Genomic DNA, 26,839 nt, shown 5'->3' with positions numbered 1-26,839 from the left:
TTTTTCTGGCTTTTCAGGAATTTCAGTATGAATGTAGAATTAGCTGCTACTTGCACACTGCGGGTGGCATAAGCCTTGAGGTACACACTGACCTAAACCAAGTGTGGGCATGGATTGTGGCTGTGATTCAAGTCTTCTCAAATATGATGGGCCTGTAGCTGGGGAAATGATGGCACACTGTCCCTACAGATGCCCCTAGTGCAGCTGGCTCGGTCCGCTGGGGAAGGAAGTCATGAGGCAGCTCAGTGAGAAGCTGGGTCATGGCATCTCTGGCCCCATTTTCTTAGCACTGTCTTTCCTCACTCTCTCCCACATGGGACAGATCTGCTGAGACTTCGGTGGGACTCCCAGTCCCATGGCCCTGCTGTGTATAGCAGGACTTAGCTGTGGCAGGACACTGGTGGCATAGTGTGGGCATGTCACATCCAGGTTGGGTGTGAGCAACTTGGAGCGGGCAGGGCCTCTGTCTCAGCATTCACAGCTCCTCCATTCGCCTATGCGCTCCCACTGCTGTGTGTTGGAGATGTGGAGGTGAACTGAGCATGGATTCTGCTGCCCAGAAGCTTAGTCCAGCAGTGCGGGCAAAACCACACATTGATACATGTCTTTGTGAATGACATGGATTTCAGGAGTTGGATACCGTCAAGCATGGTTTGCCCTTTTTTACATTCCCCTCTGTCCCTCTGCCCTGTCCGCCTTTGCCTCCTTGATGTTCCTTAAAAACACCCAACAACTCCCATTTCAGGGTCTTTGCACATGCTGAGCCCTCTACCTGGAGAACCTCTTTCCCAGATGGTCACATGGCCCTGTTCCTCTGATCACACCCTCCCTGACCACTTTAAGGCTGCAGCCTACCACAGGACCACTATGTGGCACCCCTTCCCATTTCTCTGATGTTTTCACTTTGCCACTTGATGTACTTAGGCATGCTAGCTGTCTCATTTGACACTCTTTCTCCTCCCCTCTTTTCTGTCCATGTGAGCTAGCTTTCCCAGAAGATTTTGTCTGCCTTGCTCATGGTTGTCTCCCCAAGTTCAGTGTGGGCCTGGGGCAGTCTATTCTGAAATGTTCAGTGGGCAGATGCTCTGAGGAAGTCGTAAACTAACCTTCCTGATTCACCCCACCCCAGCTGCTGCACCCTCCCCCACTTTCATGTAGTGTCAACTCTTGGCCTGTGTTGTACCCAGGTGACTCGAGAGCCATCTGCTTCAGCAGTTGTGTGTCCCCAGCAGGGTAGCATCAGGCTCTGCCTTGACTTTGTCCTGGGGCCAGAGGACCTACCCTTGCCGTGTTCCTTGCCTGGCCTCACCCTCACCAATGGGTGACTGAAAGGAATGTCTGTCCAAACAAGGATACTGGTGAGCCAGCCCAGCCCAATATATGGACTGGGAGGATCCACCGTGATGGAGACTGTATCCCCGCAGATGTGAATGAGTGTGAGGCCCGGCGCTGCAGCCAGGAATGCGCCAACATCTATGGCTCCTATCAGTGCTACTGCCGCCAGGGCTACCAGCTGGCAGAGGATGGGCATAGCTGCACAGGTGGGTACCTGTCTTCCCCAAGGACTCTGTGAAGAGGGGACCCCTTTCCCATGTGCTGGGATTGGTCTGAGTTCATATCCCAGCTTACAGTGTTCCTGCTGTGGGACTTTGGGTCTCTCTACTCTTACCTAAGGTTCCTCTGCTGTAAAGCGAGATGATGACCCTGGTCTCAACAGGAGTGTATCACCCAAGTCAGGCCGGCACCTGAAAAGGCCTTGGCTGGTACCGTCATGATCAGTAACACACATTGTTGTGTGAGGTGCACTCCAGTTCTAGCCTCCATCGTCTATGTGGCTCTGAGCAGTTCACACCCACCATTTAGAGCCTTCTTGTCTTCCCTTGTAAACGGGTCCCTGGGATTCCCGGCTGTGCCGGTGGATGGCCGAGGCTTACCAGCTGACTCTCTCTGGCAGACATCGACGAGTGTGCACAGGGCGCTGGCATTCTCTGCACCTTCCGCTGTGTCAACGTGCCCGGGAGCTACCAGTGTGCATGCCCAGAGCAGGGCTACACTATGATGGCCAATGGGAGGTCCTGCAAGGGTAAGTGACAGCCTCCACTCTGCCAGGCCTTGGACAGCTCTGTGCGTGCACCAGGCGCTGCAAACTGCCTCATGCTTGGAGAGCAGCTCTAATCCCACGTGCTCAGAACAGCTCTGCTCGGGACGATAGTCCCCGTGTCCAGACCTGGGGTGAGGAATATGATGGGCTTCCAGCCACTCATGCCAGCATAGACTCTCCCAGGCTTGGCCATGAATCTGTACCCTGCCCTGGTGTGAAGAGACAGGGAGCTATCTACGAGCCTCAGAGACCCAAGCTGATGTCCTCGGTTTCTATCACACTGTCTAGGGACAGGTTGGAACAGGAAAGTGTGTGGTCCACAGGCTGGGGTGTAGGGAAGGATTCCCAGGGAGGTGTCTAGTGCAGGTTGACAGCCCCCTCTCACTGCAGTGTGAGTCAGGAGATGGGGAGGTGGCTCTGCCACTGAGGACACAGGAAGCCCCAGCTTTTAGCAGTTTATCAGATTTGCTACAGAGGAGATAGTTCTGGGATGGACCAGTCCTGGGACTTTGACTCTCCCTCTGAACTGGATCCCTGAGCTATGATTCTAATCAGTGCCACTGACCACAAAATTTGGGGTCTGCCAAGACAGCAAGGCAAGGTGGCTGTGGGAGGGGCCCTGACTCCCCCTCAAGAGAAGCTTTGGACTTCAAGCCCGGGGTAGCCTTGCTGTACAGTAAACAGATCTGTGGGTCTCGGTGGCTAGCTCCCCCTGCCCCCGTGTATCTTGAGGGAAAGCGTGACCTAGGCACGGGGTGGGCAGCTCTGCCTTCAGTTGGTGGCTGTGGGTCCTGGGAGTTAGTCCAGCACCAGGTTGCATCCCAGTTAGTGGTGGCACTTGCTGTGCAGTGGGCACCTTGCACTTTATTCTGAGAACCTGAGAAGCCAGCATGGTCAGTGCCTGCTGCTGCTGTGTAAGGTGGGGCTGGACAGTGAGCCATGCTCTTAGACCTCATGGTATCTGGGACCCAGGCCTCCAGCTGGGTGGGAGTGATTCAGGCTGGGTTCCTACATCACGAGGACTCTCTTAACAGCCCCGCTTTCCCCTCCCAGACCTAGATGAGTGTGCACTGGGCACCCACAACTGCTCTGAATCTGAGACCTGCCATAACATCCAGGGCGGTTTCCGCTGCCTGCGCTTCGAGTGCCCACCAAACTATGTTCGTGTCTCGGAAACGTGAGTGCCTTCAGCTCTGGTGTGATCCCAGCACCCTTCATGGCCCCCGTGCCACAGGCCCAGTGGCAGGTGGTCCTGCTGTGACCACCTCCTGCCCCTTCCTATAAAGCACTATGAAGAGAATAGAGAACTGTCCATGCACATAGATGGCTGTCACCTCCAAGACAGTAAGTTTAATCTGGAGCCAGATGTGAATGACCACAGCCCAGGAATATGAATTAAAGTTGACTCAAATAACATGCTCATGGGAGCAGTTTAATGAAATCAATCAGTTAATCAACCTTATAGAATCTTCAACACATAGTATTTGCTGGGAACTTCAGTTCACAGCCTCACCTCCCTACACACACACCCCTCGTACCTCATCTGCTGTGTAACCAGCCCCCAGCATTTGACCCCTTGCTATAGATCTACTCATTACCTCCAGGGGATTCTGGGGGCCTGCAGCCAGAGCAGCCTCATGGTGCAGCTTCATGAGACAACCCCAAGTGAGCATGCCATCAAGCTGTTCCTGTCCCTACCCTGTCATTTGGCTGCTGGCCTGCACCCCGCCAGGCACTCACCAGGTTGTAGACTGAGGCCTCAGTTCCTCGCCCCTCAGCCTCTCCAAGGGCTGCGTGGGATCTGGCCTCCTTACTGCAGGTCACCAGGTGAGGGAGATGCAGAATTTAAGCTGACTTTAACTTGGAAGTGACAACATTCACCCCTGTAAGAGGAGACAGCTGGAGTGTGACTGACAGCAGGCAGCGCTCGGGTTGTATCAGGAAGTGGGGTGTGATGGGAGGGGAAGAAAGGAAGGAGCAAACATGGATGAAAAAGAGCTGCTGACAGGCCTGCCGGGACCCTGTGCTGGGCACTGCCAACCACACTGCCCTGGGAGACCATCTCATAGTGGGAACTGAGACACAGAGGGGTAAAGTGATATCTGGACTCCTATGGGTAGAGCTCACATTTGACCTCTGGTCCTCTGGCTCCTGAGCCAACTTCTGGGTTCTGTCCCATCTCTGGGATGGGAGTGAGGGTCCCCAGCCACTGATCAAGCATCCTCCCCTCACAGGAAGTGTGAGCGCACCACATGCCAGGATATCGCTGAGTGCCAGACCTCGCCAGCCCGCATCACATATTACCAGCTCAATTTCCAGACTGGCCTACTGGTACCTGCTCACATCTTCCGCATTGGCCCTGCTCCTGCCTTTGCTGGGGACACCATCTCTCTGACCATCACCAAGGGTAATGAGGAGGGCTACTTCGTCACAAGCAGACCCAATGCCTACACTGGCGTGCTATCCCTGCAGAGGTCTGTCCTAGAGCCACGGGACTTTGCCCTGGATGTCGAGATGAAGCTGTGGCGGCAGGGCTCTGTGACTACCTTCCTGGTCAAGATGTACATCTTCTTCACCACCTTTGCCCCATGAGGTGCCACGTGAGCCAGTCCCTCCAGGTGGCATCTGGGCAGCTGTGCCACTGCTGAGTGGCTTTTACTGTGACTTTGTGACCTAACATAATCGTGCTGATATGTTGGTCTTGGGTCTTTGCCCTGGAAGGAGGGAGATGCTCCCCAGCAGGCAGTGGGTCCAGGTCAAGGTTACCCAAGACTGGATCATGGCCTGCAGACTGGAAACAGCCGCAAGGGACTTCAGAACTCCACTTCATGACTCTGGCTAAAGCTGATATTCCATTCCTGGTTCCACTGTGTTTTTCAATTCAAAAAAACAACAAACCCATCTGTGCCTAGTGGCACAGGCCTTTAATCCCAGCAGTGGGGAGGCAGAGGCAGAAATATCTCTGAGTTCCAGGCCAGCCTGGTCTATATTAGGAGTTCCACCAGCGGGGGCTGCATTAGAGAAATCCTGTGTCAAAGAAAAAAAAGGAAAAAAGTTCATCTCAAGGTTTTTTTTTGCTATAGTTTATAATTATAAGACTAGTACATATACATTATTAAAATTGATCAAATAGCACAAAAAGGTTATTTAGCCTCTTTGTCTCCTTTCTTTTATAAAAATGTTGAAGTTTGATATCAGTGCTTGGGACATCAGAGTCCCTAACCCAGTGATGAGCTTAGAGTGAGCTCCAAAGGTCAGCTAGCTGGCCTTTTCAATTACAAGTCCTGCCTCTCCTCCTGCCCACTCTTGCTCCCTCCTGCTGCCCCTCCTCCTCAGATGTGGACCCTAGCTGCTTGTCTTGTCACCTTGGATATGATGGCAGCAGGTCTGGAGTGGACTTGGGTGGGGCTTTGAGCTTGTGTGAATTTCAGCTCTGTTAGGCTTCAGCCAAAGAGGCACCTATGAAAATGTGGGAAACCAGGGCCCTGAGAGCAGAGGGGCGGTGCCTAAGGTCTACAGTGAGGGTCAGAGTGGGTGTGCCAACTCAACTGTGTGTTCCCTGAGACGGGGTTTCTTTCTGTGCGCAGTCTAGAACAGTTACATGTGGCAAGTGGCAGTAGGTATTTTGGGATGGAAACTGAGCTGGGTCAAGCAGATCTGTAATCCCAGCTACTTGGGACACTGAGGCAGGAGGATTGATAGTGGTAACCCTGTCTCAAAGAGTTTAAAAAGATTGGGTGGAGGACTGAGGATGTAGTTTAGTGATAGAGCATTTGGTTGGTTCACTCCCCAGTACCAAACAGGAAAACTAAATGGTGGGGAGAGCATAGCTGAGTGCTTCACATGTAGTAACAGCAGTGTGGGTGTCCGTGCACACATGTGCTTGGGGCACCAGCTCTGGCTGGGTGTAGAAAATACTGTGAGTGGTGGGTTGAACCTGGGGAAGTGGCCTGCTGGAATGGTGGCACATAGCCCCCAGTGGCTGGCATTCTTTTTAAAGATGTTTTTTAAAAAAACTACATTTTGGTATAAATTCTCCTGGTTTTAAGCTGTGGTTGAAACTTTAAAAACAAAAATTGGGCATGAGGATCAGCAAATGACTCAGTGGGTAAAGGGACCCGATGGACTTGAGTTGGGTTCCCAGGGCTCACATGGTAGAAGGAGAGAACTGACTCCCACAAGCTGTCCTCTGACCTCTGCAATCGTGCTCTGGCACACACACACACACACACACACACACACACACACACACACACACATGCACGCACACACGCAGGTAAGGCTGTATAGTGGCATTTCATTTTTAGTAAAGCTTGCCTGAAGATGAGAGAGTTAAACAGCCCCACTGGTCAGCCTTACAGGCCAAGCAGTGGTAACACACACCTTTAATCCCAGTAGCTACACTAGTTGCCACAGAAACCAGGCATGCATGCCTTTAATCCCAGCCCTCGAGAAGATTATAAACTGGAAGGAAATAGCTCTCAGATAGTTTCATTCTGAGATTCTTGGAGGCAGGATTGCCATTTCAGATTGAGGTGGAGGTAAGAGCCAGTGACTGGCTGCTTTGCTTTTTGGATTTTCAGCTTTAACCTCAATTTCTCAGAGTTTTTTTTTATCAATTGTGATTTTTAAAACACTCATACACATAAGAAAAAATAAATAAATCTTAACAAAATAAAATGAAGATAAGCCAAACAAATCCTACTGTCACAGCTCTTGTGGAGGGAGGGTCATCACCCAGTGACTTTTTCTCTGCTCTCCCTTCTCACTGCCCCCTCTCCCCAGGGTGTAGCAGAAGTTGCTGCTTTGCTACTGGCCTGCCCATCTCCCTTCTCATTTCTTTGGCCTTCAGGGTCCCAGAACTAGCAGCTCTGCTGTGACAGCCATCTGCAAGGCAAAGGACTGGATGGAGCTCCTTTGACAAGCACATCAGTGACACCCCGGATATAGGTCACTCCCCAGCTGGCACTGGCAGCACCTGCCCCTGTGGCATCCTGCCAGCTCATGATTACTTCCCCTGGATCTGCATTAGGGTCCCTGGACTCTTTTAGGCAATGTCTCAGCTGCATCCATCAGTATTTCTGATGGGGAACATGAGCCCTAGGAGTGTTTGCAAATTGGCCAGCAACTGGTCTCAGTTGTGCTTCTGGGCAGTTTCTGTGGCTTCCATTCCACAGCTCCCTTTGCGGAAGCATTCCCCATCACACTGGTCAAATACCCCTGCTCCACTACATTCAGGAGAAGCCAGATTCTCACCGTGTATAGTGGTTCAAGATCTCCAGTCCCCACAGAATTGCTCCCCTGACTCCCATCTCCCAGGTATGGATAACTCTCCCTGGTCCCGTAGAGCCCCATGGGGACATCTTGACTTTCATATAGCTGGCCTGAGGCTGCACAAAGAAACCTTGTCTTAAAAAACCAATAAATAAAGAAAAAAAGAAGAAAGAAAGAATACGCACACACATGCTTTTCAGTTTATTTATTTAGGCAGAAGTGGGATTGAATCTAGGGCCTTGTGCATGCAAGGCCAGTATTCTACCATTAGGCTATTTCTGCTTTTTCTTTTTTATGCTCAGATCAGGTTTCAGTAAGTGGCCTAGTCAGGCTTTGGACGTGACATCCTTCTGTCTCAGCCTCCTTAATAGCTAGGATTAGATGACTTAAAATAATATTTGTCCTATTATGAGTTACGCCTTTCAGTGCTGGAAATGGAGAGCCAGGGCCCTGTAGGTGCCACCCAGCACTCTGCTTCCCAGTTTCATGCCTGGACAACAGCGTGATGGTTTGGTTCGTGTTTCCGTCGGGTTGGTGTTTGTAACTTTTCTGTTATTGTTATAACAGCATGAGCAAGGCGACTTACAAAAGGAAGGTTTCTTTGGGATTGCAGTCCCTGAGAGATAGCAGTCCATCACGGCGGGAAGTGTGACAGTGAGCCGCAGGTATGATGGCCTGAGCAGCAGACTGCGGGCTCTCACTTTGAACTGCAAACCCTAAGAGAAAGCAAGCCAGAAAGTGGCACTTATGCCTTCAACTCCCAAAGCCTGCCTTCTGTGACACACTTCCTCCAACAAGACCACGCCTCCTAAACCTACCCAAACAGTGCCACCAACTGGGGACCACTGCTGAGACTTTGAAGACATCTTATGTAAACTACCTCTGGGAGTGATAAACACAGGGGTGCTACGGTATCTACAACCTTTGATTTTCATTGTTCTTCCAAGCTGACTGCAGTCTGATTCTTCAGGCTACTATGAGGCATGCAATGCACCATATTAGTTATCCTGCCCCCTGTCCCCCTGTGTGCTATGCCATGATATACCAGAACCCCTCCCCTCAATCACAGTGCACCCCTCTTTGACTGTTCTTCCTCTGCCCTCCGGGGTCTTACTCTCAGCTTCTCTGTGAGGTCAGTTTTCAAGGACTCCACTTATGAGGAAGATTGTCTGTTGCTTCTCTCCCGTCCCTGACTTGACTGTCCTCTACACTGGGAGTAAGGTGCAGCTGTCTGAGGCCCTTCTGGGTAGGAGAGCAGCTGGAGCTCCACTGGGTCACCTCAGAGGGTACCGCACCAATTCATCCCCTCTGCGTGGATTTAGAAATGTCCCCCATTGGATTGTGACCCCTTCCCTTTCTCCATTTCACGTCTAGGTTAGTCCACTCTGATGGTGAACTTCGCTGTGTGGCAACAGACATTTTGGGGGGGGGGGTGACTGAGGCTCCAAAGGCAGGAGCTGCTCTCTCTCTGAGGTTAGGGAATTAGCCCACCCCAGCCCAACTCCTGTCAGAGGATTTTTGAGTTTCATTTTCACTACTTCCTGTTTCCTTCTGTTCCATGAAGTCAACTCCTTGAGAGTTGGATTGAATTGGTCCCTAACTCCATTGAGAATGGTGATCAGTCATTACACAGGATAATCTCAGTACTTGGAAGATGAAGGCAGAAGGATCAGGATTAAAGACATCTTCAACTAGAGTGAGTTCAAGGCTAGCTCAGACCTCTTATGCTAGGGAACATTGATGAAGACCACGTGCCTGTTACAAAGCATCACAGACCCCCTCCCAGGGTACCATACTGACCCTGCAGGATCTTGGCTGGATCTCAGCAGCTTTGAGGACTGGGAATAAATCAGAGGATGCCTCCTGTTGGGTTTGTCAGGAGTCATCCTCATAATTGGGCTGGAGCTGTGGGGTCCTAGGTAGGAAGGCCATGGACACAGGCTGTCACGTGGCCACTCGCCGTGGCTGCATGGCTGAAGTCTGCCGGTCAAGTTTCTCGCCATCGAGTTCTTCCTCTTTTTCTCCACTCTATCAATTCCTTTCTGTTGCTGTGATAAATTGTCAAGACCAAAAACAACTTTGAAGAGAAAAAAACTTTGGCTTCCAGTGTCTAAGGAGACCGACTGTCATGGTAGGGAAGGTAGGGCACCAGGAGTGTGGACAGCCTGGCTGTCAGGAGGTAGAGAGGGAGGACCGGAAGCAGGACCAGGTTATAAAACCTTAAAGCCCTGCCCCCAGTGACATACCAGTGACGTACTCCTCCTCCCACCCCCTGCGAAGGCTCCACCTCTAAAGGTTCCATAACCTCCCCAAGCAGTGCCACCAAATGAGAGCAAGCTTTTAAATACATGACTCTATGGGGTCATTTCTAATTCAATTCACGATTCCCCATCATCCTTTGTTGTTGCATACTTATAGTTGGGTAACAGCCATTTGATCAGAAGCTCAATTAAAGCAACCAGAGGCTTGTAAGTGGCATCATGGAAGGAGTGCTTAGGGGGACTGAGGCCTCCTTAAGCTGAGAGGTCTTGATTGATCTAGGTGTAGACAGGAGAAAGCACACATCCTGAAAGTGCGGTTAGTAGTTTTTCAGTTAATTAAATTTTCAGTTTCATGTGCATGGGTGTTTTGTCTGCTTGTATATCTGTGCATTGTGGGCATGCCTTGTGTCTAGAGAGGCCAGAGAGGCTGTCAGATCCCCTAGGATTGGAGTTACAGTTAATTGTGAGCACCCAGTGGGTGCTGGGGATTAAACCTGGGTCCCCTGGAAGAACAGTCAGTGTTCTTAACTGTCAAGACATCTCTCTGGCCCCAATGGATATTTGGCTTTTGAATAGTTGGGCACTCAGCCTTTTAAGCTTGCTATGAATGTATATCCATGCCAATGCTATTGGCTGCAAGTCCTCTGAGGGGCGCCCTCTCCCCCTTGGCCCTCTTGAAGCTACCTGGGCTGTCTCAGATGCCATCAGCAGACTCAGCCACAGAGCCTGGTGCCTGTGTGAGAATTCCTCTACAGAGGACACACGTGCAGGAGGGCATGCTGTCTGCAGGTGTCAAAGCTCCACGCTGTCCTTGCATAGGGTTGTTCCAATAACAGTGGTACACAGATGCTTTAATGTGCTTCTCAAATGCTAAGGGGACACACAGCTAACTTGCTGATGGTCTGGGTGGGCGGGGGGGGGGTGTCCATGGCACATGAATACCTGGGATGTTTAACTAAGCCTCTCTGATACACTATTAACCAGAGTTCGTCCTGCAGCAGAGGCAGCAGATGGCCGCTGTCTTCTTGGCTTGACATTTAGAGCAGTTTGGAGCATCATATAAATAGTGAGAAAATGTACATATGGCTTTAGGCCTTGAACTTTTCTGAACGCTCCGGGCTTCCTTTTTCTCCTGAGTTTCTTAAGTCAAGCTGTTCTCTTGAAAGTTTCTAATTTGATAATCTCTTGAGATCACATGGTTTCTGCAGGATGGCCCAGAGCCACCACAAATCTCTTTGTGTATATACAGAGCTATCCTGCTGTGGTAGGGCAGTGTTTTCTGGGGGCTACGCGTGGGGTTCACAGGAGAGAAGCTCTAGGGCCGGATTAGTACAGTGTTCTGTCGCACAACGGAGCAAGGGCGCCCCCTTGTGGCTGCATCTCAACCTAGTCGACAAGTAATGGCTAAGGTGTTTTCAGTGCCATGGGAGGCTTTGAGGCCTCACACTGCTGCCTGAAGTGGCTTTGGAAAAGTTTTAGTGTGAGCTGAAGCCAGAGGTCTATGTGGACAGTTGGAGATTACGTGGGATGCCCGGGAATGCAACAGAACTAGCTGTCCTTCCTTAAACCATGTGTCTGGGCCCATAGTCACCCTAGAGTCAACTTCCCTGCCCCACCTAGGACTAATGGATCCCGACATGCAAGAGTCTTCCTGGCAAACAACCCCTGTGAAGGTCTGGACTTTCCTGGTCTGTGGGCAACACACTCCACCCAGAGAAGCAGCCCTGTTTCAAGCTCTGTGCTGGGGGCTCGAGTCTCGCCTCACCCACCACAGCCTAGGCAGAGTTTGGCATGGGCTTACCAAGGGTCATATAAGGATTCACACGTTGTGAGGATGCCCAAAGCCAGGCAAACGAGAAGCCACAGGCTGTCAGAAAACAATCGCAAACACAAAGCTGATAATGGACAACTGCCACACATACAAGGGACTCCTAACACAAGACAGTAGAAAATGACACAATCCCAACACAGGCAGATGATGAGCGGACTCTCAGCGAGCACACACACGTGTGCAGACGGCTGATATGCACGTGAAAGTGTGTCCTGTTTCTGTCACCAGGGAGCTGCCAGTGAGACCCAGCTGCCACAGCCCCCTCGTGAGTTTTTGCCTTCCCTTTCAGTTAGCCACCCAAAAAACATCAAAGAGGAAGTTCCAGAAACAAATCCAGGAATTGGTGAGATCACTCAGTGGGTAAAGGCACTTGCCAAGTGACCTGAGTTTGATCCCAGAAGGTGGAAGGAGAGAGCTGACTTTACCAGGTTAACCTCTGACCTCCACAGGTGGCACCCATTCACACACACACACACACACACACACACACACACACACACACACACACGTGTATGCACACACGGGACTAATAAGTGTGGGGGCTCTTGAGACAGCTCAGTGGGTAAGAGCGCTTGCTGTACGTGCAGAGGTCCTTCAGGTGAAGCGAATCGGTAAGCGCTCCCCTCAAGTGAAGATGGCTCAGTTTCCAACACCCACACAGTGGCTCACAACTCTGGTTTCCGGGGATTTTTTGGCCTCTGGTGATACCCAGCATACGTGTGGTAATTGTAGGCAAAACACTCATATGCATAAAATGAAAATCATTTTAAAAATAATTTTAAAAATTTTAAAATAAATCACTATCTTGCTTTCACACTCTGTTATCTTCAAGGTGTGAGTTACCCGGCCGTTCCGGCTGTCACTGTCATCTTGGTTGTGGCTTCTACTGTCTTATCCCAGTACTGGCATTCTCATGACTCTGTTTTGTTTTGCTCTTTAATTTTTAATTCTTTGTTGTTTTGAGAAAAGGTCTCCCGTGGCTCAGGCTGACCTTGAACTCACTGGGTGTCCGCTTCCCAAGTGTTAGGGTTACAGGCATGGCCACAGTGCCCAGGAAAATGGCCTAGAATAACTCCAGAGTCGTGATGCTGGCAGCCCAGGTGTGCTGAAGAGAAGCCGTGAGCGCTTCCCGTCTGGGACTGTGGTGGTTTGATGGGAAATGTCCCCAGAGGCCAATTTAAAGTCTTGGTCCCCAGGTGGTGACTCTGTCTGGGGGAGGTTTGCTGGAAGAAGCGCGGCACTGAGGGAGAGCTCTGAGAGGATGCAGCCTCTCCTGCGTCCCGAGTCCGCTCGCTCTGCTCTGTGCTTCTTGTTGAAAATGGGATCACTCAGCTTCCCGCTCCTGTCTCCATACCTGTTGAGTGCGGCCATATTTTCCTACCACAATGGACCTTCATCCCTCTGAAACCATAAGCCAGTAAGCCCTTTCTTCTAGAAGTTGCCTTGGTCATGGTGCTTTTACCACAACAGCAGAAAGGTGACCAGTATATTCCCTCATGGGAAGAGGATCTGGACATGCTCTCCTCAAGGGGATAGGAGCCAGATGTGCTCCCCTCAGGTGAAGAGAAGTGAGTGCTCCCTCACAGGAGGAAGTGTTTTCTCTGAGTGAGGGGAAGTGGGGCAAGGAGGAGGGGGAGAGAGAAGTTAGATCGCCTTGGTTACAGCGCACCACAGCGTCTGCTTGTTGTGTTGCTGCTGCCTTGTGCTATTTCTGCCGTGTCTCACCGGGCCTCACTGATGAAATGAATGATCATAGGTATGTATACAATATAAAAGAAAAACACAAGACCCATGGGACTTGGGGCCATCTGTCATTTTAGGCGCCTACTGGGGATCTTAAAGTGTTTCCCAGGAGAATGGGGATTATTATTGACCCACTTTGATCTTTGGTGAGGAATTCACCAAAGGGAGTCTGTGTTACTTCCCTAAGAGTTATGATCACACAGGTTGCTGAGGAATTCAAAGAGTGGCTGGGGCCAAACAACTAGGGATGAGCTAGAGTGGAAATGACGGTGTGAGGAGGCAGAGATCCCAGTCAGAGGCAGAAGCTGTGGTTTCCATCGCTGGGAGAGTCCAGGTGCCGCTAAGCCTCCAGGGCTAAGGATCTCAGACACCCTAACACTTGGCGCTACTGAGGTTATCTAGGGCAACCCGAAGCTGTAACATCAGTCACTGCAGGAGCTGAGGGGCCCGGTACCTGAGACCCGTCCAGGAGCCGTGACACTAGCATGCAGCTGCTTGCTGCTGCTAATCATTGCTAGAAGCCTAGTGTTACAATAGCTGCCCAATGCCAGGCTCACTGGGGGCTAAAGCCCAGAGTAATGAGCCTCCAGCATGAGCACCCACAGCTCTGAGTTCTTGGCTACTAAATCTGAGAGCAACTGAGTCCTGGCTCCCAGGGCTTCCTTTAGCTGTGGTCTCTGGCTCTGCCATCTGCTGGTCCAGGTCCCGGGGCCTTGGACATTCAAGGGCTGGAACCACCCACTGGAGGGTTTTCCTGTGCTCTCACACCCATATCTGGGTATACAAGGATCCCAATGGCTGACCTGTAGCAGCAAGGCTCTGGGTGCTTCAACAGTCTCGCTCACCCAACTAGTGCCCTCTCCAGGCCATGGGGGAGTGTTGATGACACCTAGCGGTCAAGGGAGGGATTGCTAACAGCTGGGTAGATGCAGATTGGGTAAGCTGAGAGGTGGCCAGGGGGTAGGTACATAAACAAGGGTGTGCCAATCCACATGACGCCCCTCACCTGTTCCCAAATTCCAATGGACATGCCACCTTTCCTGTCACTCCTGCCACAGGCAAGGCATCCCCGCCACTTTGGCTGTGGCTGCCAGGCACCTCAGAGCTCCCATACCCCATTTTCTCTCAATGTACACAGAAATTATATTGACTTGAGACTTGCCGCTGGAGAGCATTGTACGGGTTAAGAGGCCCACTAGAGCCCCACCACGGGCCTCTTGGTTCTCTGATAACTGTAATTTCTGTGTAATTGGCATTTAAGAAATGCTAGGTGTGCCCAGCTGCCAGCCCACATGCACACACATGTACACAGGGGTGTACATGCCGGGGAAGAGGCCCTCTGGGAAGGTGACTCTTGGGCGTGGCCAGTGTGGGATGCTGACCATAGGTCACATTTGCTGAGTCGATCTGGCCACCCACGTGACAGCAAGCAGTTCTAATAGCTGTGCTGGGGCAGTGGCTGTAAATAAGGCCTGTCCTATGCTGTGTGCCTGGAGGACCTGGGTGTCTGTGGGGAGCCTTGTGGGTGGCACCCGACCCAGAGCTCTGTGATGTTTGGCCTTTGTGACTCCTGGGGCCTTGCTCAGCCGCTCTCAGGGGTAGGAAGGGTCTACCAGTTGACTGCTCTGGAAGGAACATGTGTGGCCTATGCCTCACCAGAACCAGCTTCCTTTCTGTGCCTGTCTCCATTTTATAGACACAGAAACCAAGGCGCAGAGGTTCCATATTCTACTCAGGATTACACAGGGACCCTATCTAGGGCTGATAAGAGGCTGTGGTGGGGCTGATCCTCCTGAGCCTGTCTGCCACTCCTGTGGTCTCCCTTTGCCCGTCTGCCACACCTTCAATCCCCCTTTGCACCGCTACAGAGTCGGTGTTTCCCATGGCCTTCACGATTCCTGCAAGTAGTTCCCCTCTGAGTCCCCACTGCCCAGTCCAGCACCAGGCAGAAAGTGTGCAGATAAATGCTGAGTGCATCTCCAGCCCCACAGGTGTGTTCTGGCTGGGAGGACGGTGGCTCTTTTCCACTCTTCAGAGTTCACCAAAATGTCTAGGGTGAGCCAGTACCAGAGGAAAAGACAGGTTGGTGGAGCAGTTGGATAGGGGTTGCCTAGGTGTCCTGTCTCTCCCCCTGAAGCTGGTGTTAACTCAGCACTGGCCCCAGAAACTGGGCTTGCCTCCAAGACTCTCTGTGCCCTGGTGGATCAGTCAGAGACAGCCTTATCCTCATTCCTGTCCATTTTATCAGATCAGAAGCTCAAGGCCAGTTCTGCTTGGCTGAGGTCAAGGCTTCTGAGGCTGCCCTCCCTACCCCAGGACCCCGTGGGGCACAGGAAGGGTGGGAACAGGAAGGGACCGTGGGGCTTCCATGCTGGCTCTAGGGCTCTGCCTTCAGGGTCAGGGTTTATGCCTGAAGCTCCCACTCATAGGCTAAGTCATCAGGACAACGCCCCGTGGCCAGCTGAGCCATCCCTGCAGGAGGCTGGCAGAGCCCGAGGGATAGTAGCTGGGGTTGAGGATTTTTGGCATCAACCTGCCTCCAAAGGTCAAGCCCAAAGAGAACAAGGGTCATCTTGTCATCAATGGGGGCCAAGAACTCCTGGGGGAAGCCCACCAACCCTGAGAAGACAAAGTGTACCATGGCCCAGGTCTGGGCCATTCTGGCTGTTGTGCAGCTGGAGACCCCAGCTTCTCTACTGTGAATGGTACAGTCTCAGTAGCCATGCCCTCCTGGCCTACTCACAACCTGCCCTCTTGGGGAGCCCTCTCCAGCCCACGTGGCTTTTGCTGGCCTGTTCCTTGCACAGTATCCTATTTGTGGCTCCAGCCATGGATGCTACAGTTGAAGCCTCTCAACATGTAGGAGTAATGTAGGGTTCTGAATGGAAGAGAAAAGGAGAGAGATGGGTGGGGTTATGCTGGCTGTAAACTGAGCCCCAATAGCTGGCACCAGGCATGGCATAAAGGAGGTTCTAATAAAGGCATGTCTTTCCCAGCTATATAGACAACTGTGTTTGTCACAATGTTAGATCAGGGCCAGAGCAAAGTGGAGGGGTGGACTGCATGGCCATGAGAGGGGTGGGCAGGTAGTTCAAACTTCAGCAGGAGAGAGTAGAGTTAGCCCATTGGCCACGCTATTGTTTGTTCTAGAAATATGGCTCCCCTCTCTCTCTCCCATATTCTATCTATTGAACCCCAGAACATTCTAGACTTGACCTCCCTCCCCTCCCTCTTTTCCAACATTTTCCAATATTTTCAAACCATTGGTGAGTCCTGCAGAATGAAACCCTAAGAACACTCCAGAACCTGGCCCCTACCCCACTCCAAGCTTCTCTATTCCTGCCCATCCAACTGTGTGGGTCATCTTTGTATTTGGCCCTGAGTACTCTGGCCTAACCACTGCCCCGCCTCTCTTGCCCTGCCTCCAGTGTCTGCAGGAATCTTGCTTCTGTAGACACAGCCCTTGCTAAGTAGCCTCGGCTCACTTTGGTGTCCTACGGTTCCCTGGAGCCCACCTCTCTAACTCACTCTCCCCTTGCCTTCACACCCCCTGATGGGCAGGCTAAACTTGCTGTCCTGGCCAGGGACCACTTCCTCCGCCCCAAATGCAGCTTCCCAATGTTCGCGAGGCCCCCTCCCTCTCTGCTTCCCCATGTCTTTGCTCAGGTAAGCCCTCGCGGACCACATGATGACTCCCATACCAACTTGCACTCTGTCTTCTTAGAGAAATGTGACTTTCTTAGAGCCTGTTCGTTTACGAACATTATTCCTGTCCTCCGTGTGAAATAATGGGGGCTCTAGGAAACAGGTGCTGCGGCGTGATGGACTGACTTATGGTGGGGAAACCTGGGTGTCTGGGATAAGGGGGATATTTTTAGGGCGTTCCTATCTCTCCCCAAGACTCAGTTTCCCCATCCGTGTTCTAATGCTGGGCTCCCCTTCTCGCAGCCATTAGCATCATGTTGGGGAAAGGAGCCTTTGCTTTATCCTAGAAGAGGGTTACCATGGAAACAGTCTTGGCTCGAGCTTAGAGAGCATCCAGCTCTTTGTTAGACTGAGGGCCTGCCTTTGGCTCTCTCCTCCCCAGCTGCCTGAGGTCTGGCTATGTAGGGACCAGTGACTGAAGAGGGGGGCGGGCGTCATTCTGGCTGTACTTTTCCCCCAGCTCCTCCCCAAAGTGCTGTTTGCGTCACTAACTCGTGAAACTCTGGAGGACAGGCAGTGTAGCCGGAAGATCAGGCCCCAGGGCACTCGACCTAGGGGCATACTCCCAACTCACGTGGCTTTAGGGCCGGGACTCCTCTCTTTTCCATTCCCCTGGCCCTGGCTTTTCCTGCGGTCCTCTGTGGTGATAAGCAGGCTGGGCGCCGCTGCTCGCTAGCGCCTACGGGGGCAGGATGTGGGCCCGGCGGGTGCGCGTCGCAGTCTTCAGCGTGGCTACAGGTGGACAATCTCGGGTCGTTCCTCGGACCCCACAACCCAGTATGGGACAGCTGCGCAGGGCGGTCTGAGGAGAGGCCGCAGTATTTCTGCTGACCCCGGGCTTTAACCTGCAGCTTGGCCAGGAGCCACCGGGAAGGCACGCAAGGACTCTCGGAAATAAGCTCGACCTCCAACAGCAGGAGGCCAGACTCAGCTGGTGGGTGCTGGTCCCTCGCGTGGCCACGGTCTCCAAGACCATCGCGGCCGAAGGTGCGGGACGCCGCCAGGGGGCGCTGCGAGTGTAGCTATCAGTGAGCGCGGCCGCAGGACGCACAGGTGCTGGGGTGCTTGGCGCTGGTTCGCAGAGAGCTGAAGCGCAGGCCCTAGAACTTTCCACTCGGAGGTCACACGCTCTGCTGACAGCAAATCTCGGCTCTAGAACACAAGACTGGCACGCCCTGGGTTTCAGTACATTGCAGGATGCGGACCCTGCAACCTACTGCCCCGCCCAGCAAGGGTTCCGATCTCTCGGTTCTGCTCTTTCCCAGCTGTGAGACCTAAGCAAATTTGCGCCTGGTTTCCTGCCTTGTGAGACAAGATTGCTGCGAGTAAAGATCGCACAGGGTTGCAACGGGGAAACCTAGAGCACTCCCAGATATATGTTCCCGATCATCACAGCACAGTTGACTGGCGATTTGGTGTGCAGAAAAGCAGGTCGCTGAGCAGGTGGCACCGTGTCCTGGCAGGTGCTTACGAGGCCCAAAAGACATTTGGATCAAACTTTTCTCCTTGTGGGAAGACAAGACCAAGGAAAAGCTCCACTAGGTTGATTTGGGAGGCAAATTCAGTGCTAGGCCATTCTCTTTGTCCCAGAAAAGACGGCCATCCTTGGTGTACCTGGTTGTCCCCCTGCTCCATACAGTCCATGCCCCTTTGTACGCTGCCTACCTGAGTGCAGGTGTGGTGGGTAGCATCCCGCAGCAAGCGTGTACTAGCGAACTGTGCCTTCAGAGTAAGGACTGCAGCCGCGGGATGTGGGGCTTGTGGCCCGTTGCCTGACACACTATGAAAGAGGGCCTGCAACTGATTCAGCTCAGGTTTGCAGTCCAGAGGCGTGGAGGAGAAAGAGAGCCCAGTCGGAGTCGACTGTGTGGTAGCTACACCAGGTTCATTTCCGCACATGGAAAACGGATACATCCACATCATGGTCTCAAATGGTGACAACTATGAAGATGAACAGTGGGTAGCGCTGGGGGACCCTGTTAGAAAGAAATAAAAGGTCAGGGAAGATTGTCCTAAACAGATGTGCTAGGACAAAGGATGGGAAGTGGCTTGCCTATGGGGAGTCAATAGTAACTGAGGAGGACTCCAGGGCAGGGCTGTGCTCCCCAGCTTTCACAGCTGGAACCCGGGTCAACCCTTTCTGATCACATGGGGGCAGCAGAAGACGCAGCTGTGAGAAGGTACAGGTGGCAGCCCAGCGGGACTCTTCTAAAAGCCAGGCTGAACACCGCAGGGCACCCTCTGTCCTCAATGCTGTGTCTCTACTTCCTTCTACCTGAGGAGCATCTCTCTGAACCTCAGTGCCTCCACCTGGGAAATGGGAGCAATCAGACCTTCATCTTAGGGAACAGACTATTGTGTGCTTAGTAACAGTGTGCTTTCGCAGATTTGCTTTGTGGACAACTCGTCTGGCCTGAGTGTTGTCCTCAAATGAATGGACCTATAGTGTGGGATTTGGGGGCAAGATCAAGGATCCCAATGCACAGTGCCCGCTAGGCACCCAGCATGTAGGTTGTAGCTCTTGACAGTTACAATAGTGACGTCATTTGTGACTTGGGGCTGAGAGTAGAAAGTGACCCATGTTCAGATGTTCATGCCGAAAGCTTGCCAGGAGGAATGATTTATTCATCGGGTTCTCATTAGAACAGGTGGTCCAGATCCTCTAGGACTGCCCATTTGACAGAGGAGGACACTGGGGGCCAGAGAGGGTGGCAGCTCCAGGCCTGGGAGTCCCATCTGATTCCTGTAAGTAGACCATCCTGCCCAGTTGCAGGACTTTCCCTTGGCGGAAGGTTCTCAGGCTGTCCCTTTTCCACACTGAAGGCTCCTCTGTCAGGCTGTAAGAGAAGAGGGAGCTCGGAGTACCAGACACTTGAAGGGGCATCCTCCTGAGAGCTATGAGAACTTCTCATGGAAGCCAGTTCTTTCAAGGTCCAGGACACTGATGCTTGTGGTGGGTGTAGGGGTGGATTCCAGAGGGTAGCAGCCCTGGGGCAGGGGGAGGGGAGGTGTGGTGAGGGAGGGGTGCTCAACCTTTCCCCTGGGAGTGAACCTCAGCTGTACTTTTTGCGGATGCATGTTCCCCTCTCTCCTCCAGCCCTTGAGCAATGCCCACAGCTGGATCAGTGTAATAGCCCCGAGCCTTGGACACCCCCTACGTCTCCAGGGTTATTTTCCTTGTGGTGAAGGTGGTATTTACAGTGAAAACAGCCATTGAAGCAAATCGCAAAAATAATGTCAGTTTCCACTTTTGACAAAAATGGGAAGGCAGGTGGCTTCTTGTCCGCGATAAGCGCATCTGCTTCTGCAGTAATTACTATCTGAGATAATTATGAAAAAGAATTTAAATACTCAGGGCATGCGCGGGGCCAGGACAGCGTTCTTTCTCCTTAGTCCTAATCTCTCCTGCAAGTCGGAGTCTTGTCCCAACCGGGACAGTGCTGGGAGGGCCGAGAGGCAGGGGTGGGGTGGGGGACGAGCCAGGCTGGGCAGTTGCCCCTCTTCTGGCTTTTCCAGGCCTCAGGGTCCTTATCTGTAAGCTAGGTTGACCCCACAGGAGCCTGGAATACTGTGCATGGCCATAGCCAGGTTTCAGCGATTGGCTCCTTCTTTCCTTTGGGGAGCAAGGAAGCCTCTGAAACCCTCCCCCAAACTTTGGTACCTCAAAAATAGAGAGGGAGCTCACTCTCAGAATACAGAAGTCACAGCAGCAGGTGCCCAGAGCCTAGAGGAGAGCAGTCCAGCCTTAGGGAATCCTGGTCTTGGTTCGGGATGGTGATGGGGTCGGGCTAGAGTTGAACCAAGAGTCCAGGGCAGGAAGCTGGAGTATGAACCAGCTTCCTTGTCCCAGCTCAGCAGCACTGGATGGACCAGAGTAGGTAACTCTTGCCCCTAAAGGGTCCAAGCAGCACCTGAGTGACCATGTGGCAAGAGGAGGGCATCCTGACAACTTTTGTTCTGAGGTTGTATTGAAAGGTGAATCAGGGGTGCCCAGTTTTGGTGGGTCTGTGTCAGTAGCTTAGCCTGTAAGACACAAGGGACGGGGTGGGGGGCAGAGCTTTGCTCAGACTGACCATTCCTTTGGCTGAACCTGGGCCTTGTGATGGCCACAGGGCCATAATGGGTAGGAAGGAGGAGGGGGCTGGCCAAGGAAACAGGGAACAGGGCCTTGTGACTCAACAGAACAGGACAAGACAGGTGCTCCAGTTTTGCCTGGCTCTGCCCTGAGTCACTGTCTGGCTGCACACAAGACAACATCTAACTTGGATCTCATGGAACCCTCCATGCAGTGGAGTGCTGGGCTGCGAAAGGAAGTCCCAATGGCTTAAACAAGACAGGAATGTTATCTTTCTCATATTTAAACCTTCCAGTATAGGCTGGATAGAGGGAACCCACTTCCTTCTAGCTGCTGGTTCTACCAAACCAAGGAGGATACCCAAAATGGCTGCTAGGTTTCCAGTCTCTCATGTTCTACACAGCAGGTCAAAGGAGGACAAAAGGAAAAGGAGCCAAGTGGAAGTATCAGTTATATCCCTAGAAAGGCTCCTGGAAGCTGGCAGGGAGCTTTTGTTTACATCCAAGTGTTTGGAGGGTTGATCACAGGCCACTTCTAGATGCAAGATTGAAGATCCTGTGCCTCCTGAAGTGGAGGACAGGGCTGGAGCCTGCATGTGACTCTGCAGAATGCAGTCTCAGGCCTTTCTGTGTAGACTGGGGTGGGAGGAATGGACTGGTACAAGTCGCCATGTTCTAGGTTCCCTAAAACAGCAAACAAGCTATACAGACTGAGGAGCAAGGCACCACACAGCACTGGGACTGCCCCCCTTTTGGGGATGGCAGTCCCCTAGATCGTAGCCTCCCTGGCCGTGGCTGCTCCTTCTGTTTCTCGTGGAATCCACTGATCTTCAGCCTGCCTGGGGCTCAGGCTGAAGATGCCTTTGAATGGAGCCTTGCTCTATGAAGACTCTAGAGGGCAGGCTCTACCTGGAACCTGGGTTGTAGGGAAGCAACTGCCATGGGGCCACCCGGTGAGTGGGAAGGGGCGGTTATTTGCATGGGAACTCAGCTCTCATTCTAAGGTTCAAGTTCTGTGTAAGACTCTAGTGTGGGCTCTGAGCACATCACTAAGCAGGAAGTGAAGTAGGGTGACGGCAGAGGTTGCCAGTCAGTGACTCACTGGCCAGGGGCTTTCTGGGAAGGAACAGCCTGAGCAGAGACCTGTGAGAAAGGAGGGCAATCAAACCTTGGATCAAGGTGTTCCAGAGCTCAGCTTGTGCAAAGGCCCTGTGGCAGCTTTGCCTGGTGTCAAAGTTGGAGGCAGGGCAGAGAAGGTGGAACACACCGGCAGAAGGGGGAGGCGGTAGGACCTGAGGCCGTGGAAGTAACATTGTGGACCTCCAAGCCACGCATCTCTCTCCTGAGGCCCAGTGGCTTCCCTGCAGCTACAGCTCCTACTCAGGCCTCCTCTTCTGCCAGCTGATTCTGTTCTTGCCTCAAAGACTATCAACCCCTTCCCCACATTGGCTTAGATTATAGTATAGTTATGCAGTACAGGCATCCAGAAAGACAATGTAGACACCAGCTGTATAGTGTAGACACAACCCCCATAATGTAGGTGCTCAGTGCTGGAGCGTAGACTCAAACACTGGAGCGTAAATGCCAAGCCTTGGAGTGTAGACACCACACCCTGCAATGCAGATGCCCCGCTTCTGTCCCTGAGCAGAGGTAGAGACAGAGTTAAGAATACTCGTGGCTTTGTGGTTTTGTAGCTGGGAGGGGGTCTGGCGCTGGTGGGTGTCCATTGCTCTGGTCACGTGACTCTGGAGTTGGTCCCCTGATACTCTTCCCTGTTGACACAGTACCCATACTCTTGAGGATGGGGGCCACAGTGCTTTGGGTTGAACAGAGCAAGGGGCAGTTGTGGGGTCTGCCAGGATGCTGACAACAACCAACGGAACAGTGCCCTTGTATGCCAGGCCCCATGCCAAGCTTCACCCTGAGCAGCATCCCTTCAGGTTCTCAGCAATAGGTTCCCCGGTTGAAACTGGGGCTCAGGAAATGAAGCCATAAAGCTTGGATCCAGAAGGACAAATTGGAACCTACAGGACATACGACAGGATGACATCCCAGTGTACTCAGTCACCCCGTCCTGTCTCTCGGGTTCTGTCAGGCCCTGTGAAGAGGAGTTCCCGCCCTGTGGTGACGCTAGACACAGAGCAGAAAGACAATGTACCTCACACACAGCCCCTCTGTGGCACAGCCAGGCTCTAACATGCACTGCCTACTCACACAGAGACAGTCTAGGTGGAGCTGGGAAAAAGGCTGCCTCCTATCTAAGTACAAGGTGGGGAAACTGAGGCAGCTATATGTGGTAGTTGGGAGCTGTCGATAGTCACGGTGGGAACAGCTCAAAGTCAATACTGGAGGCATTCTTAGAGCTGTGGGGTACCCCTAGAAACCCAAAGAGGTGCTCACTCACCCAGGTTCACACATCCTGAAGACAGGCCCAAGGGGCCTCCTCCCTGACATGCTGGGGTACGGAGAGGAGGCTGCCAAGGAGAAGGAAGGAGAGGGGCTCTGTCTTCCAGGCAGACTCCTCATGGCTGGCAATCACGTCATCGGCTGGGACACCACCACCCCCGGAGTCACCGTCCTGTCCTTCATGACCTCATCTCTTGGCTGGGCCCCAGCATAGTGCCTACTGCCTGGAATCAATACCTCTTGGCAGCAACCGAAGTCCCCTTGTCTTCCTGCCCCACATCCCAACACATCGACCCACAGGCCCGCTCCTGCTCAGCTAGGAGCCCATGGGAAGTCAGCAGACCCACTGTCCTTACCTACATCCCTGAGCCCTTCTGGTGGAGGATGGAGCTTCCACTCAAATCTGGCTTCTTTTCCCTTCTCTCCAATCCACACGGCTTGGTCCTTTGCGCCTGGACTTTCCAGGTCTTCCAGGCAACCCAGCTTTAGTGTCCCAGTCCTGCCCCCAGCTCTTCCTTACCCTGCCAGTGGTCATCACAGCATGATACCATTGGGAATCGGAGTGAGGAGGAAGATCAGGGTGGGCAGTGGCCGATAGTCAGCTGTGGTCTCTCTTGCAGAGCGAGCAGGAAGGCTCCCTCCACTATGGCTATTTGCAGCCAGGGCTGGGTCCTGGAAAAGAAAATGGGGCTGACTGTGGACTTGGAAGCAGCTCAGAAGGGACCCAAGGGTGGACACTGTGACACTCTTAATCAACAGAGCACACGGCAGTTTGGATCAGGAGAACAGCAGACCCACATCCCTCTCTGAACCTCAGTTTCCCCAGCTGTACAATGGGAAAAACTTTAAAGAGTGTGTGTAGTAAAGGATGGAGGTGTAGGTCCGGTGCGCAGCAGAGACTGGGGTCCTGTCCTCTGAGCCCATTAGTGACTTCATTTTGTCTTCATGATGATTGCATGACTAGGAAGGAGAACTTTTCCTTTCCCATTTACATCTAGGCAAACTAAGCTCTCCTGAGAGGCCGTGGAACTCACGGGTTAGCGTGGAAAGTCCTTATGTGGAATCTGCTGTGCTCTGACTAGGAATTCCGGTGTGTGATGGCTGTAATTAGTCTTCTCTTTGTGTTCTGAGACAGCCTGGGGCAAGCCCATCTCCAGAGATCTCACTCTCACCCATAAGGCACAATACACACTTGGTTCTCTCCATCTGTCAATGGTTCACTGGGATGGAGGCTTGGGGCATAGGGCTGAGTCTCTGGAAACTTCTGATCGGTGGGGGACTGGAGCCCAGGATGAGGAGTGAAGCAGAGACTGAGGAACTGAGGCTGAGTCACTGAGCTCTCCCCCTCCCAGGGAAGAGGAACCTCTTCTGTGCTCAAGGCTGGGAGAAGACAGCTTGGCTAAGATGGGCATGATCTGAAGCCATGGAATGGCCTTGTCATGCTGGCAGGAGACCTATGAAGAGAAAGAAATGGAAATAAAGTTGGCTTTGACACCGCAAGTGGCGAGCGGGAGAAGATTGACTCAGTGCTGAGTGCTCAGTAGCCCAGAGGAGAAAACACCCTCAGGTGTTATCACCTAAGCCACAGATCCCACTGGGAGGGTGGGGATCACGACTTCCACCCTTGAATCTCTAGATCCCCTAAATGTTGCAGCTACATCCCAAAGACAAGACAGGTGCAGTCTGAGGTCGTTTTTAGAGGGGGCAGTTGAGCAAGAGATACCTCTTAATGAGGAGCATTGGGAGGGAGGAGTATTGGGAGGGAGGAGCATTGGGAGGGAGGAGCACTGGAGGGAGGAGCACTGGAAGGAGGAGCATTGGGAGGGAGGAGTGCTGGGAGGGAGGATCATTGGGAAGAATTGGGCTACTTGGCTCAGAGGCCCAGACACAAGCATTTGTAGGGCTGCTGCAATATGGTTGTGACTGGGAGAGGCAGGCAAGCCTGTGGGCTGGGATCCTCTCTGCGCATGGTCTGACTGGAGGAGAGAGTAGCTCTGGCTGAGTAGGACTTTTCTCCAATCCTGGTCTCTAGGAGAGAAATGGGCTACTTTGGAAGACACGTTTTCCATCAATATGGCCATGTACCCACTAATGGATTCATCTTCTATCTCTCCACCCATCACTCCTACCTACCCATCCATTCATTCACCCATCTATCTACCTATGCATGTATCTACTGGTGAATCCACCCATCCATTCATATAATCTCCCAGCCACCCATTTACTTGTAACATACCCACCCATTCACCCATGCATTCATGCATGCACCCATACCTCTATCCACCTGTCCACGCAGGCCATGCATCCATACCCCACCCATCTGTGCACACATGCATGCATGTATCCAGATGTTTAGTAGAAGATTGGGAACTGTTGTAGAAGCAGGCACTATTGCTATTGCAAGAAGGACCCACCAGGTCGGAGCTTGCACAGACAATAAGCATCCACCCAGGGAGATGAAAAGCAAGGTGGGCATACTCCTGGCCAAGATAGGAGTGAGGTGTAAGACAGGGTGACTTTGGTACCTGTGGGAAAGGAAAGGGCAGGGAAGTTCCCAAATTCAGGCTGTTGTTGGCATAGACTCCAATCCCAAGCCTCGCGAGCTACCTAGAGCAGCTAAGCATGAGGTCATATGGTTCACCATCCAGCTGGCACTGGTGGTAGCATGGCCAGGATGGAGGCCAGAGGCAGTGCACAGCATGTTCTTATAAGAGGATGGAAAGGCAACAGGTGAGTAGGGCTGGTCCTCCCTAATCCCTCAAAGTAGGTGAATGCCATGGCTTCAGGTGTCAGGTGCGTGTATGTGCTAGCATGTTGAAAGTCCTGGGCCTCTAGTGGATTTGACCAATACCTACTTTGACTCCCTCCCCCTCTCTCCTTTCCTTTCTTCACTTTCTCTTCCCCTCCCTCTTCCTCCCTCCTCTCTTTCTCTTCTCTCCCCTTTCTTCTATCCCTTCCTTCTCGCCTCCCTCCCTCCCTTTTGTTTTCCTGAGGCAGGGTCTCACTTTGTAACTCAGTCAGGCCCAGAAGTCCAATCCCCCTGCCTTAGCCTCCTGATGCCGGGATCACGCAGCCCACCATTGCCTCCCACTTTGTCTTCTGAGGGAAGATCACTGCTTAGGTGAGGGGAAGACAAGAGAATTGTCATTCCATGCTCCAGGGCACATGGGACCAACATGGTCAGGTAGAGAAGAGCCTGCCTTGGCTGGGCCTAGTGACTGGGTACTTGGGACAATCACGTGACTAAGACAGACCAATGAGTGCCCTCCTGAGAATGCTACACCTGGTGACCATCTTGCTTTCCACGCATGGAAGAGAAGTCTGGGCGACTTGGAGGCAACACTAGCAAAAGACGCAGGCTCCTGGGGAAGTGCCAGTGCCTTCACACCTCCCTTCTTCAAGTTGGAACCCTTTGCGTCCAAATAATCCTGTGGGGAAATCGAG

At 52.5% G+C, this 26,839-nt stretch overlaps 1 protein-coding gene across 5 annotated transcripts in view; it reads left to right on the top strand.

Annotated features, from left to right (window-relative positions):
* Fbln2 (fibulin 2) overlaps positions 1-5,247 on the top strand; it is a 61,981-nt gene extending 56,734 nt beyond the window's left edge. For all 5 annotated transcript variants that reach the window (XM_087904494.1, XM_087904490.1, XM_087904492.1 and 2 more), the window contains 4 exons: positions 1,425-1,541; positions 1,955-2,083; positions 3,155-3,278; positions 4,336-5,247. In XM_087904494.1, the coding sequence (XP_087760620.1) occupies positions 1,425-1,541; positions 1,955-2,083; positions 3,155-3,278; positions 4,336-4,693 (728 nt within the window). In that variant the 3' untranslated portion in view covers positions 4,694-5,247. The remainder of the gene's footprint in view (positions 1-1,424; positions 1,542-1,954; positions 2,084-3,154; positions 3,279-4,335) is intronic.
* Positions 5,248-26,839: the final 21,592 nt, after the last annotated feature.

Source organism: Myodes glareolus, chromosome 3 (genome assembly GCF_982192425.1).
Source record: "Myodes glareolus chromosome 3, mMyoGla1.1, whole genome shotgun sequence".
Classification (NCBI taxonomy): Eukaryota; Metazoa; Chordata; class Mammalia; order Rodentia; family Cricetidae; genus Myodes; species Myodes glareolus.
Note: the sequence above shows the minus strand (reverse complement) of the source record. Positions and strands in the feature narration are given on the sequence as shown.